At 42.9% G+C, this 13,539-nt stretch overlaps 1 protein-coding gene across 3 annotated transcripts in view; it reads left to right on the top strand.

Moving 5' to 3' along the window:
• Window positions 1-13,539, top strand: part of PRKCB (protein kinase C beta) — a 328,794-nt gene that overhangs the window by 127,012 nt on the left and 188,243 nt on the right. For all 3 annotated transcript variants that reach the window (XM_047838436.1, XM_047838435.1, XM_047838437.1), the window contains one exon: window positions 5,920-6,002. In XM_047838436.1, coding sequence (XP_047694392.1) covers window positions 5,920-6,002 — 83 coding nt within the window. The remainder of the gene's footprint in view (window positions 1-5,919; window positions 6,003-13,539) is intronic.

The following is a 13,539-nucleotide window of genomic DNA, read 5'->3' as shown; positions in this document are numbered from 1 at the left end:
ATTCAAGAAGCTTGAGAAAGAACTATAAATAATAGCAGCAGACATTTGATGAATACTCCTGATATCCTTGGCACAGTTCTGAGCATGTATTAACTGACTTAATTCTGACAACACCCTTGTAATATAGTTGCTGTTATTATCACCGTCATTTTCCAGAGAAGAAACTGAGGCCTAGGGAGATAAGATAATGTGCCCAGGATCCACACCTCGCCACCTGACTCCAGAATTCATCCTCCTAACTAGGAAGTAATGCAATAACAAATATGGATAAGTAGTACAATTAAAATAAGCAGGGCAATAAAAATAAAAGTAGCAATGAATAACGTAGAAAAAAAAAGCAGTTGAATTGAGAAACATATCCATGATTTGCATCTCTAATGGTAGAAAAATCAAATAGACAATGAATGGGACAAATCTCTGGAAAAAATAAAAAGAGAAACTACCTAAAAATACAATGTGAAGAAAGAATGAGAAGGTGCATATTATCATTCTAGATGAGCAGACACAGTGGACATACACTGAGGAGAACACTATGGACAGTTCCCAAGGGAAGTATAAATTCTAAGAATTAGTTTGAGAAGAGAGTAAGGGAGAGGTAAAGCTGGTAAAAGTTCAGAATGGGCAGGGCTGTCTGTTTTCATCCCCTTTTTTCCACGTTATTCTGAAAGTTACAAACGTGGAAATATGAGAAGGAGGGGGAAAGATAAGGAAAGAAAAGAGGTGTATCTATCAGAGAGGAAAAAAATATTATTAACGGGTCTAATATGTTTCTTTTTCTAGAAACCTCAAAGAAAGCAACTGAAACCCAGAAAAAAACTATTAAGAGTTAAAAAAAATGCTTACAAAATAAATATATTGTTTCTCTATTTGTAAACCATCACCAGTTGGAAAATAAAATGGAAAAAAATATCCAAATCACAATTGCGTAAAAAAAGGTTCCCTCAACTCATACTGAATGAGAAATGTGTAGGACCTGTGGAGAAAATTGAAGACTTCGTTAAATGACACAAAGTCAGATTTTAACAAGGGGACACCCTATTCCTGATAGAAAGACTCATTGTTTGTAGAAGTGTCAGCTCTCTTGACACTTTTCTAAATTTGAGACAAATTTCAAACAAAGTTCCAGTGAATATTTCTTTGTGGGGGGTGGTTGACTAAATACAATTCCAATAAGAATTCCATTGGTATTTTTAAAAGCTTGGTAAACTGATTCTAAAGTTCACTTGGAAGAATAAACACGCAGTGATTGCCAAGAAAATGTTGGATGTAAGGATAATGAGAGAGGACTTGCCCTGCCGAGATGTAACATATTATAAAGCTACTATAATTAAAACTCACACTGCTGTGCTCTAAGACATACCAGTGGAAGAGAACAGAAGGTCCAGAGACAGACCCCAGTGTATAGGAAGGGATGGATTATTCAATGAAACACATTGGGACAACTGATCACCTATTTGGACAAAAAAAAAAAAAAGGCAAAGTAGATTCCCATGCACATCGGGTGCCAAGAAATTACAGATGGATTAAAGAATTTGAAGTGTAAGTCATTCTATACAGGAGTAAAAAAAGAAAAGAATATAATATTTATATGAAATTTGGGCGTGTGGGAGGGCCCTTTCAAGTGTAGTTGGATTGAGTTTTCTTTGTCCAGTTTTTTCTTTCAGTAGTCTGAAAATTATACGTAATATTTCTATTCTTGTTCCTAATTGTTAGCACATATATTCAAGCTTACAGTGTCTTATATGTGCTTTCTCAGTATCCATAACCTCTTGAGGAATAAGACAAGACTCTTTGCACATCTCAGTGTTACAGCCCTTCTCCCACCCCCATTTCTTATGACTTAGAGTCTTCCTCCTCCTCACTCCCTTTGTGTGTGTGTGTTTTAAAGATTAAAAAAAAACTAATCTCTACACCCAATGTGCGGCTTGAACTTAACAACCCTGAGGTCAAGAGTGGTGTGCTTTACCAACTGAGTGGACCAGGCGGCCCTCCCTCTTTGTTTTTGTTCTTTCTTTCACTACTGTTTCTTATGCCTCTTTTCATTCATTTTTTGGTGGGGTTATTGTTTTGTGGGGTGTATATACTCTAGTACTCCTTTTGTGGGAAGTAAATTTTCTAGGTCCCTGTATTTGGAAATGTCTTTATTTTGAACCTTCATTTGAATGCCATTTTGGCTTCGTATGAGGTTTTCAGTTGAAATGAATTTTCCTAAGCCTTTGAAGATACTGCTCTATCATATTCACGAATTCAGAATTGCAGATGAGAAATCGGATGTCAAAATTATTTTGGTTCCTTTTTTGGTAGTCTTCCCCCTTCTCTCTTCCTGCCCCTGCTGGACATGTTGGAATGATCCCAGATGCTGTCACTCTCAGTCTTTTCTTCCTTTATACATACTGATGCTTGCTTGATTGTTTCTTTCAAATTAATGACTCAAATTCTTCTTAATCTTTAGGGAATTTTCTTTTTCTATTTTCTTTGATTGCACTTTTACCATTCTCTCTGTTCTCTCTTGAACATCCATTTAGATGGATATTAAAATGTTTGGATCTATCCTCCATGTTTGTATCATTTCTTCTATGCCTTCCCACACCTTTTGTTGAATTCTGGGGCAGTCCCTCAATTTAGACTTCCAGTGTGCTAAATTCTTCTTTAGCCGTGTCCATTCAGCTATCACCCCAACCCCTGAGTTTCCAATTCTGGCAATAATATTTTTCATTCCCTGACCTGTGTTTTTCTTTGACTCTTGGTTTTGTTTCTTTGACTCAGAGCCTGGAGCCTGCTTCGGATTCTGTGTGTGTCTCTCTCTGCCCCTCCCTTGTTCATGCTCTGTCTCTCTCTGTCTCAAAAATAAATAAAACATTAAAAAAAAATTAAAGTAGACTGCTTAGTATAATGAATCCTCATGTGTCCATCATTCAGGTTCAAATAATGATTAGTCATGACTAATTTTTTTCCCCATCTATAACCCTTCCCTCTCTATCTCCTTCCTGTCATGCTTAATTATTTTAATTAAATCATTTTATCCATAGAGATTTCAGGATGTAGCCTCAAAGATGAGGATTCTTTAACAAAAAAATAACCACATCAAAAGTTTTTTAATCCCCTGTCCATAGCAGTAATTCCCTCTTATCATCACAAAGTGAATGTATCCATTTTCCTGATTATTTCATTATTGTCCAGACTAGTAACTTATTTAAACTGGGATCTAAACAGGGTCTACATATTGCATTTAGTTGATAGATTTCTTAAATCTCTTTGAATATATAAGTTGCTTCTCCGCCCTACTCTTTACTTCTTACAGTTTTTTTTTTCTTTTGGAACAGTTTTAATTTTTTTTTTCTAATGCTTATTTATTTTTGAGAGACAAAGTGCGAGCAGGGAGGGGCAGAGACAGAGGGAGACACAGAATCCGAAGCAGGTGCAACAGTTTTAAATATACAGAAAACTTGGTAAGAAAGTACAGAGAGTTCTGGGGCGCTCGGGTGGCTCAGTTGGTTGAACGTCCAACTCTTGATTTCCGCTCAGATCGCGATCCCAGGGTCATGAGACTGAGCCCTGTGCTGGGCTCCGTGCTGAGTGGAGCCTGCTTAAGATTGTCTCTCTTTCTCCCTCTGTCCCTCTCCCCTGCTTGCATGCTCTCTCTCTAAAATAAAAAAATTAAGAAAGTACAGAGAGTTCCCATATGCTTCCTCAACCCTATCCCCCCTCAGTTTCTCTATTATCAACATCTTGCAAATGAGATCAGTCAGACAGAGAAAGGTAAATACAGTATAATCTCACTTAGATGTGGAATCTTAAAAACAAAAACAAAAACCAAGTTCATAGACACAGAGAACAATTTGGTTGGTGCCAGAGGCAGGGGATGGAGGTGGTCAAAAGAACTAAGTTCTGGGCATGTCATGTACTGTGTGGTGATTACAGTTAATAGGACTATATTGTATATTTGAAAGTTACTGGGAGAGAAGATCTTAAAAGATCTCATCACAAGAAAAAATTGGTAACAATGTGGGGTGATGGATGTTAACTAGGCATTTGGGTGATTACTTTGTAGTATATACAAACATTGAATCGTTATTTTGTACACTGAAATTAATAATAATGTTACATGTCAATTATATCTCAATTAAAATAACAAAAGGCCTTAAGGTATCCTTACGAGTATCAAACAAAGTAATATATGTAAAGCACTTAAAAAAAATCTGTCAGCAGTGTGGTACATTTGTTACAATTGATGAGCTGCTGTGGGTACACTGTTAGTAACTAAAAGCACAGTGTATATTAGGTTTCCCACTTTGTGTTGTGCATTCCATAAGTGTCCCCACCCCTACAGTATCCTGCAGAAGAGCTTAACTTTTCTAAAAGTCTCTCCTGTCCTCTTTGCAACTACTTTGTTGAAGAAACCATTTGGTTGTCTTGTAGTTTTTCTACAATGTTGTATATTAAAACAATTTTTCCTGTGGGGCGCCTGGGTGGCTCAGTCGGTTAAGCGTCTGACTTCGGCTCAGGTCATGATCTCACGGTCTGTGAGTTCGAGCCCCCGCATCGGGCTCTGGGCTGATGGCTCAGAGCCTGGAGCCTGCTTCTGATTCTGTGTCTCCCTCTCCCTCTGCCCCTCCCCCGTGTGCTCTCTCTCTCTCAAAAATAAATAAAAATTAAAAAAATTTCTTTCCTCATTGCCTCCCTGTGATGTCATTTAATATGTGTCTCTGTCACTTGTATTTTCTGTAAATCGGTAGTTGGATCCAAATGCTTGAACTGATTCAGGCTTGATTATTTTGGCCAGAGTACTTGGGTAGGTGGTGAGTACTTCGTGGTAACTTTCACCAGTAGGCAGGCCGAGTCTTTTTGTGATGTTAACAGCCACTGGCGATTGTTGCCCAGGTTCACTGTATCACTAGGGATAGTCTTGAGCTTTCCTGGCCTGTTTCATTCGCTGAGAATATTCCTGGGAAAGATTCTGAGCTGGTTCCTGCAGTGTGGCATGCGTCCTCCAGGAAGCCACAGTTTGGAGTTTGTAAAGGTAGATTTGAAACACACCAACAAAAATCAGTTAAAATATTTTTTTTTATTTTAGAGAGAGAGAGTGTGTGAGTGGGGGAGAGGGGAGAGGGAGAGAAAGAATCTTAAGCAGGCTTCACGATCAATCCCATGACCCTGCAATGGTGACCTGAGCTGAAATCAAGAGTTGGACGCTCAACCAACTGAGCCACCCAGGTGCCGCCCAAATCAGTTTTATTTTGTATACAGCCTCTGACTGCCCCTTCCCCCGAGTGTGTAATTCCCAGATAGTGGAGCCATATCATAGATGCATTTAACTCATACAAGTTCAAATATAGGTATGCATGTATTTGGTTACAAACTACTGTAGTAACAATGTGAACATTGTGGCTTTTTCTTCCACTCTTGCACTTACAGTTGGCATTGCTTCTGGGTGAGCGGGGTCACGGGTCTGCCATTTCTGCTTACTTTGTTTTTCTGCACGGCCCTTCCTCTTATGCATGTCAGTCTCTGAGTGTGATTCTCGTGTTTAAAGATATGTATTTCTTATGCATTCTGGATCTAAACATGAGCTGACGGCATCTTGTGGTGCCCAATCTAAGAGATCACATTCTGTTTCAAAACCAGCGCAAGACCAGACGGCTTAAGTGATCTTTGGGGAGGGGGAGGGGTGTCATTTTGAGCGGTTGTGATCTCTTGAACCCCTAGTTTAACACTTCTGCAAGATGCGGCAGGAGGGTACCCAAGGGTTTGGCTTCAAAAAAAGGGTAAGGTGTGGAAGCTGATGTCATTGTTTATTTTGGTGTAAAAGCCTTTGCTTTTTGAGAAGTCAGGTTTAATGATCTCTTCCCCCTTTTCCCTCTCTCCCCCCTCTCCACTTCCCTTCCTCCCTTCCTCCTACCCTTATTTTGTCTTTTGCAGTCTGCTGTTTCGTCGTGCACAAGCGGTGCCATGAATTTGTCACTTTCTCCTGCCCAGGCGCTGACAAAGGTCCAGCCTCTGATGTAAGTAATGGGGCGTTGGTCACCTGTCACCTCTCTCAGCCCATAGTCAGTGCCTCCTTTTGGGTAAATAGGAGTATGCTTAGACGCCCCCCACCAAAAAAAAAAAAGTTGGACTTTTTTTTTCTAACGTTTATTTATTTTTGAGACAGAGAGAGACAGAGCATGAGCATGGGAGGGGCAGAGAGAGAGGAAGACACAGAATCTGAAGCAGACTCCAGGCTCTGAGCTGTCAGCACAGAGCCGACACGGGGCTCAAACTCACAAACCGTGAGATCGTGACCTGAGCTGAAGTTGGACACTTAACTGACTGAGCCACCCAGGTGCCCCCCCAAAAGTTGGACTGTTCTTATTCCAAGGCATGAGGTGGTCCCTTCAGCCTCTGAGACATTTTTCATTTTAGCAGAAAGGATAAAACAAAGCATTTTGGGAGTGGGGTGTGACTTCCTAGGAAGCCAGCTAGTTCCCCTCTTATGGTTTTGCTAAATGTCTTCATCTTTGGGGGGGGGGCGGGGCATGGAGACTGGTGGTCAGATGCTAGATTGTTCCCACTACTGTAAAAATGTAGTCAGGACGGTACCTTACGATGCGCTTTATAGAAGTTTGTGAGGGGATTCCTGATACCAGGGCCCAAGAATTAGGAGAAAAGGAGTTTACCCTGCTATGTGTGTCCCAAAGTCTGGCTATTATTGGTGGGGCAGGGGGTCCTGCTGGGTAAAACAGGCAAATAACTTTTATTTTAATCATTATGAACTTATTTTAATATAGATTAGAAAAATGTGTCTGGTAGTGGTTTTTGAATTTACGGTAGGGATGTAAAATTTCCTACCTAAATAAAGGTATTTAGATTAAACAAAAGATAAATTGATTTAAGGAAACTTAATAGTGAATGACTGTATGAGCCCTATAAGGATATGACAAAAGCCTTTGTGGGGGGAGCCTTTGTGGCTCAGTTGGTTGAGTGGCCGACTTTAGCTCACGTCATGGTCACACAGTTTGTGGGTTCGAACCCTGCATCAGGCTCTGTGCTGGCAGCTCAGAGCCTGGAGCCTGCTACGGATTCTGTGTCTCCCTCTCTCTCTGCCCCTCCCCACCCACGCTCTGTCTCTGTCTCTGTCTCTGTCTCTGTCTCTCTCTCTCTATCAAAATAAATAAACATTAACAAATAAAGCCTTGGGGCTTTGGGGCCCAAAGCTTGGGGTACACCGTCGAAAGCCTACTCAACAGCTGTTCATAGCCCTCCCTGTGTTCTTTCTGGCAGATGTCAGCTATCATGCCAAAAGCTGAAAATGCCTGATACTTGCCTCTCAAGCTCCCTTGTAGTTAGTGAGTGACCAGGTGATCCTGTTCTGCTCAGTGGGACCCTTGGGGGAGGCCTTCTAGGAAGGACTTTCTGATAAGAGCAGACATCCCTTCCTTTTTCCTGTTGGGGACTTTTGTGGGAGGATATAATGTACGGAGTTGTGGCAGCACCTTTGGGTTAATGAGGGAGATGCACTCATCCCGAGTCGGGGAGAAGAGCGGAAGGAACCTGGGTCATTGATGACACCGGTGAGCTGCAGAGCCAACTCTGAGTTCTCTTCTGCCCGGAGTGCGTATGTGAGATGAGGAACTCCTCTTAGTAAAGTCTCATTGTTAGGGGGCGTTCTTTTCCATGCAGCTGAACACGCCTTGGTGGGACTGTGCAGCACGCACACTCTTCCTTTGGCCCAGTAATGAACTGCATCCCCTGTGTGTGGCTACTACCCCTGCCTCTCTTACTTCGTTCCTGCTTTGGTTCACCTTCCTGGGATTTCCCCCAGTGGCATTGTCTTCATTACTGGGTCGGTCCTTACCCACTTAGACCTGACAGCTGATGGCTGGCCAGTCGTGAGTGGTGACTACCTTCTGTCATTGCATTTGTCGACCAGGGTTGGCCTTCTGTAAGTGGTCATCTGCCGTTTTGCTGCAAATCAGGGGCGTAACTGTCGCCACAGCAACATGAACACTCTAGAGCTTGTGGTGACAGTTCCTTTGCTCGGAAACTGTGGTCCTTGGGTTTAAGAACTCCAAAAGTTCACCGTGAAACAACCAAGACTTCTCTGCAGAGAGGAAGATGGGCCCGTTCGTCACGTTCTCTTACATCACGCTTCCTGGCCCTTTTAATGCAATTCCTTCTCTCGTTCCCCAGGATAATAAGCAGGGAAGTTTGGGGGTTCATCCTAGCTCCATTAGGCAGCTCTGAATGTTCATGCAGCCCAAGGCTTCAGTCTCACGCAGCAGCCAAGAGGATGATGTTTCCTGTATCTTGGCTCTATCTATCGACTTTTTTTCCTGTTGCCTAAGACAGAAACTCAGCTCAGACTGGTTTATGTGGAAAGGGAAACTTTTGGTCCCCGAAGCTGAAAAGCTCAAGGGTAGAGAGACTGGCTTCAGACACCACCAGAAGGAGGTCCTCAGGACCTTTCTCCCTTTCTTGGCTAAGCTTCCTGTCTTGGTACCTGTTTTAGAAAGGCTTTTCTCCTAAGGGAGCGTGAGGGCTGAGATACCTATGGTCTTATGTCTTATCGATGCTGCAGTTCAAATGACAAAGGCTGAAGTCTCATTGTGCCATGGGTTACCTGTAGCCGGAAGGATGCTGACTGGCCAGGTCTGGTCATGTGCCTACTGCTGGTGTGGAGGCGCCATTGGCCACTCGGTGATCTGAGTGCTGGGGAGGTGTGGTCCCTCAGAGGAGAACTGGAGAAGAGGGATTGTGTACTGGTTAAAATCTAGACTGTGGATGGAGCCAGCATTCCTAGGCTCAGAAATGGTGACCTTGGGCAACGTAAAGTACTTACATCTCTTTGTGCCTGAGATTCCTCAGCTGAAAGGTGGATAAAATGATACTCTTGTTATGAGTATCCAGTGTGTATATTTATCTGTAGAAGTGTCTGATACATAGCAAGCGCTATATGTGTGAAGATGATGATGGCGGGTGGTAATGAATAACAGTGAATATATGCTGGGCGGGCAGCAAGGACAGATGGCCACCAAGTGATTCTGAAGGACTCACAGTCCCCCTGCCTGCCATTTGGCAGTCCTTCCTAGGGGCATGCAAGCTCCCTAAGTGGTAGGAGACCCCTGTGCGTATGAATGGAGCAGTGCAGCCATTCATTGCTTTGGGTGTGGGGATGGCAGACAGTACTCCCTGCAGCTAGCATGCATAGGATTTGGCAGCCTACTTGGAATGATTCTATCTCTGGACATAGTTCCAAGAAGGTCAGTTGGCACTAAGGATGATAAATCGGTCCAGACTCCTGAACTGGCTTGACTCAGTTCATTGACCTTTTCCCATCTGTGGCTGGAGACATGATTAAAGATCTGGTCACACCTGCTCGCCAACCTGGCCAGGCTCTCTTTTGGCTGCCTGTAAGAGCCATGCAGTTAGGGAGGGATGCCCTCCTCCTGTGTGACCTTGGAGGACCTGGTGTGCAGCAAGCTCATGGAGCAGACAAGCACAGTCTCCATCTATGCAAAGGGATGTGCTAGGCTCCTTCCTTCTACCCCTTTGCTACTCTAACCCCAGTCTGAGCCAGGAAGTATTCTGCATATTAGTAGAACTTTGTGTAGTTGGCATTCTTCTCCAGATAGCTCCACATTATGGCCTACTAGGCTAACCTGAGGAAACTTGACAAACAGGCTCTGTCCCAGTGACTTTAGTTGCCGATCCAACCATTCAGCGCAAATGGGAAGAGACAATATAATAGGCATCCGCCAGTGGGGGACCTGAAAATATGGCAGAGTTTCTGGGTGTTACCTCTGGTCATCTGCAGGCATGGTCTTGGTCCCTCCTCATTGGAAGCCCTGGATCCTGTGGTCTCTTGGATTTTGTAGAGAGGTCCATAAGCATTACATATGACATTATAGTTACCCAGCACTTAGAATACTAACCACATACACAGCCTCCCAGGAGATCTTCTTAGAACAAGAAAAGAGGACTTGTCTCTTGGGGCTGGAACTATGGTGAGTCAAGTGAGGTACTTGTCCTGGGCACAAAATGTAAAGGGCTCTTGCCGGTGTCTCTGGATATCTGATGATCTAGGATGGCCCCACTCACATGACTGGCAGTGAGCAGGTTGTCAGCCTGGGTTCCTTGGTTCTCCTCCACATAACCTCTCATCCCCCAGGTAACTAGCTCCGGCTTGTTCACATGGTGGTTTCAGGGTTCCAAGAAGAGCAAGAGAGCATGCCCCAACACATAGGTGCTTTTTCAGCCTGCGCATCATGTTTGATAATGTCCTGCTAAACAAAGTAGTTTCACGGCCAAGCCCAGATTCAAGTGGGAAAGGAATAGACTCCACTCTTCATGGGGGTGGTGGGGGAAGGATCTCTGGTCAGTCTACTCAGATCCCATTGACCCAAGAGGCCACCACAGAACAGAATTCCTGGAAACCATCACACTGGACTTCGTAAAAGATCCACAGATCTCAGTGTGGTTCAGAGAGTCATAGACAACCTCATACGGGAATGCATCTCATTTTTTCTCTGCCCCAGGTTTCTATAGGATTTAACCATCTCCAGCTACAAATGGGAAGCTAGGTAATTTATTGATCATGTCCGGAGACAATGGTGGTTAGGACTGTGGACTCTATAGGCAGACCTATCAGAGTCTAGGTCCTGACTCTGCAAGTCATTTGCGGAACTTGGGTGTCTCATTTTCCTTTTCTGTGTCTTAGTTTCCTTATCCGTAAACTAGGATATTAGTACCAACCACATGGGTTTGTTGTAATGATTTTTTTAAAATCCTTAAAATGAAAAGGGGTTAACAACAAACACAGTAGCATTAATAACAAATGGACTAAAAAGCCATTGCATGAAAGTGCTTAGCACACTGCCCGCCACACGGTGAGCCCTTGGGTACAAGTAGCTAAGGGCATTTCGATTGCTCTGTCTACCCCCTAATCATGAATGCACTGATAATTCTGTACCATGCTCCACCCAGAGCATGCCCTTATGAGGTAATTGCTGTCTCCATTTCCATTACTTGACATAAAACCTCAAAGTCTGGAGTGCAATGCTGAGAAAAGAGCCTGGACTTTGGAGCCAGAAAACCTTGGTGTCGAATTTCAATGCTGCCATTTACTTACTGTGCCAGTGATCTTGGGAAAATAATTTAAGTTCTGTAGTCCTTAGTTCATATCTTTAAAATGGGGAAAATAATACCTAAATCATCGTTCCTTTTTGGTGAATATTCAGTGAGACTTGAGCCACATCCAGAATAGTGTCTGGCACAAAAAAGGCACTGAACAAATGGTTTCTGAATTATTATTAATACCTGGGTGAGTCTCTCCTACTCAAGAAGGGATGCCAGTTACCTTCTGACCTGTCAAGGAATAATAGCCAATGATAATAACTAATTTTGTTGAGCAGGGGCTCTCTGCCAGGCAGTACAGAAGTTACGAAAGGATTCTGTAGGTTTGTCTAAAGACACTTTCTTCAACATTTTATGGTTTTAGCAATGATTTCTTATTCTTTAGAGTCAAGATGCTGAATAAAAGCCGTTGCTATGTCCTGTATCTTCCTGATTACATCACTGGATCAGGGCAGTTAAGGATGATGCACACTAATATTGCATATATCCTTTTGTGTTTTTATTTTATTTTTTAAAAAAGTTTATTTATTTTCTTTAGTAATCTCTACACCCAGTGTGGGGCTTGAACTCATGACCCTGAGATCAAGAGTTACGTGCTCTACCAACTGAGCCAGCCAGGTACCCCTGCTTTTGTGTTTTTGAATACGGTCTTTATGAAGAAATATATTAAACATGATAAATCATGAGCTAAATGTTAAAGATTTAATAAAAGGAAAATAGAAGATTTAAAAAGAATGTATATATTAAAAAGAATGTGTATATATATTATATATATAATGTATGAATATGTATAAAAATGTGTTTGAAAATCTGGTTGAAATGGACGATTTTCTAGGAAATTCTAACTTGCCAATTTTGTCTCAAGAAGAAATTGGAAACCAGAATAGGCAAGTAACCAAAAAAGAAATGAGAACATTGCCCAAGAAACTTTTCTTCTCCCAGAATAATAGGCTTCGTGGGTAAATGCTCTTGAGAGGAACGAAGGATTTCTGTACATTTTAAACTATATCAGGTTACAGAGAAAAAGTAAAGCTTCACAATTTTTTTTAATTGAAAGTAGAGAAACCCTACTGAAATTAGCAATAGGAAAACAGATTGGCTCGTGGGAAGGACATAGGGAATGGAATAAGCTCCAGGGACAAGGGCCTCAGATACTTTAAACTGAGACCCTGATACTTGCAAGGTGAATTCTCCTTATCACCTGTATCAGTTAGCTTTGCTGTGTAACAAACCACTCCAAAATTTAGTAGCTTGAAGCAACAATCCCTTATTATCTTTCATGATTCTCTGGGCTACTTGGATGATCTTCTGATCTGAGTCTATTCGGCTGTTCTTTGCTGGGCTCTGTCGAGTGTCATTGTCAGACAGTTACTTGGCTGGTGCTGGATCACCTAGGATAGCCTCACTAACATGACCGCCAGTTGGCAGCCTGTTGGCATGGGTGCTTTGTTTCTCTTCCATGTGGTCTCTTTTTCCTCCAGTAGGCTAGCCTAGGCACATTTACACACTGGCCTAGGGTTTCAAGCACGGCAAGAGAGGGAATCCCCAAAGCATAGGTGTTTTTCAAGCCTTCCTTTGTGGCACACCGGTTATGGCTAAGACCAGAATCAGGGGTGAGAAATAGACCTCACCTCTGAAGAGGAGGAGCTACAAAGTTATACTGCCAGGATGCATACAGGAATGGACGAGTCGTGGCCATTTTGCATTCTGCCGCAGTGGCCCTCATCTGTGCCAGCTCTCTTATTTGCCCTCTGGATCCACTCTGCTTTCTCCCTGAGAGACTGACCTGTAAGGAATGCATCACTGGGGGTTGCCTTTCTACCCTCCTGGTTGAGCTCAGCCAGAGGGACCAGTAGATTGGAAAGTGAGGGGAGAGTGAGCTGGGTATTTAACATGGGGTCATCTTGTCTCTACCCTTTGACTAAGGTTACTCCTCCAAAGGCAGTCTTCTCTACATAATTCTCTCCTTGGGCTCCAGGAGCTACTCTTTGCCCTTGTCCCTTTGCTCTCACTAGCCCCCAGTTACTGCAGTATCCCCTGTGGCTTCCCAGCACCATGCCCACATCTTTGCAAGTGGTCCTTTTATGAAACTCTCTTAAGCTCTCTTAATTTGGGTATGACATCTGTTCCCTGCTGGGACTCTGACTGGTTTGTCCTTGCCTCATTTGCTCTTATTGTAGATAGGGCATGTCTATGTCTATCAACCTAATGATAATCAACCCTGTGGGAAGATGGAGACCCAGGGGAAGAAGTGGGCTTTCTCTTGCTGCATTTATAATCAGTCTTGGGGAAGAGTTCTGATTGGTTGATAGTCTGTTGTTGGGAGAATGAGCTCTTACAGTTATCAGGCCTGGATCATGTGACATCCCTGTGGCTCTGAGAGCAGAGTCTGTTATAAGAAGAAGGGTCGGGAAACTTGGATGGGCT

The sequence above is a fragment of the Prionailurus viverrinus genome, chromosome E3 (assembly GCF_022837055.1).
Source record: "Prionailurus viverrinus isolate Anna chromosome E3, UM_Priviv_1.0, whole genome shotgun sequence".
NCBI classification, from domain to species: Eukaryota; Metazoa; Chordata; class Mammalia; order Carnivora; family Felidae; genus Prionailurus; species Prionailurus viverrinus.
The sequence above is the reverse complement of the archived record's forward strand: the minus strand, read 5'-3'. Positions and strand labels throughout refer to the sequence as shown.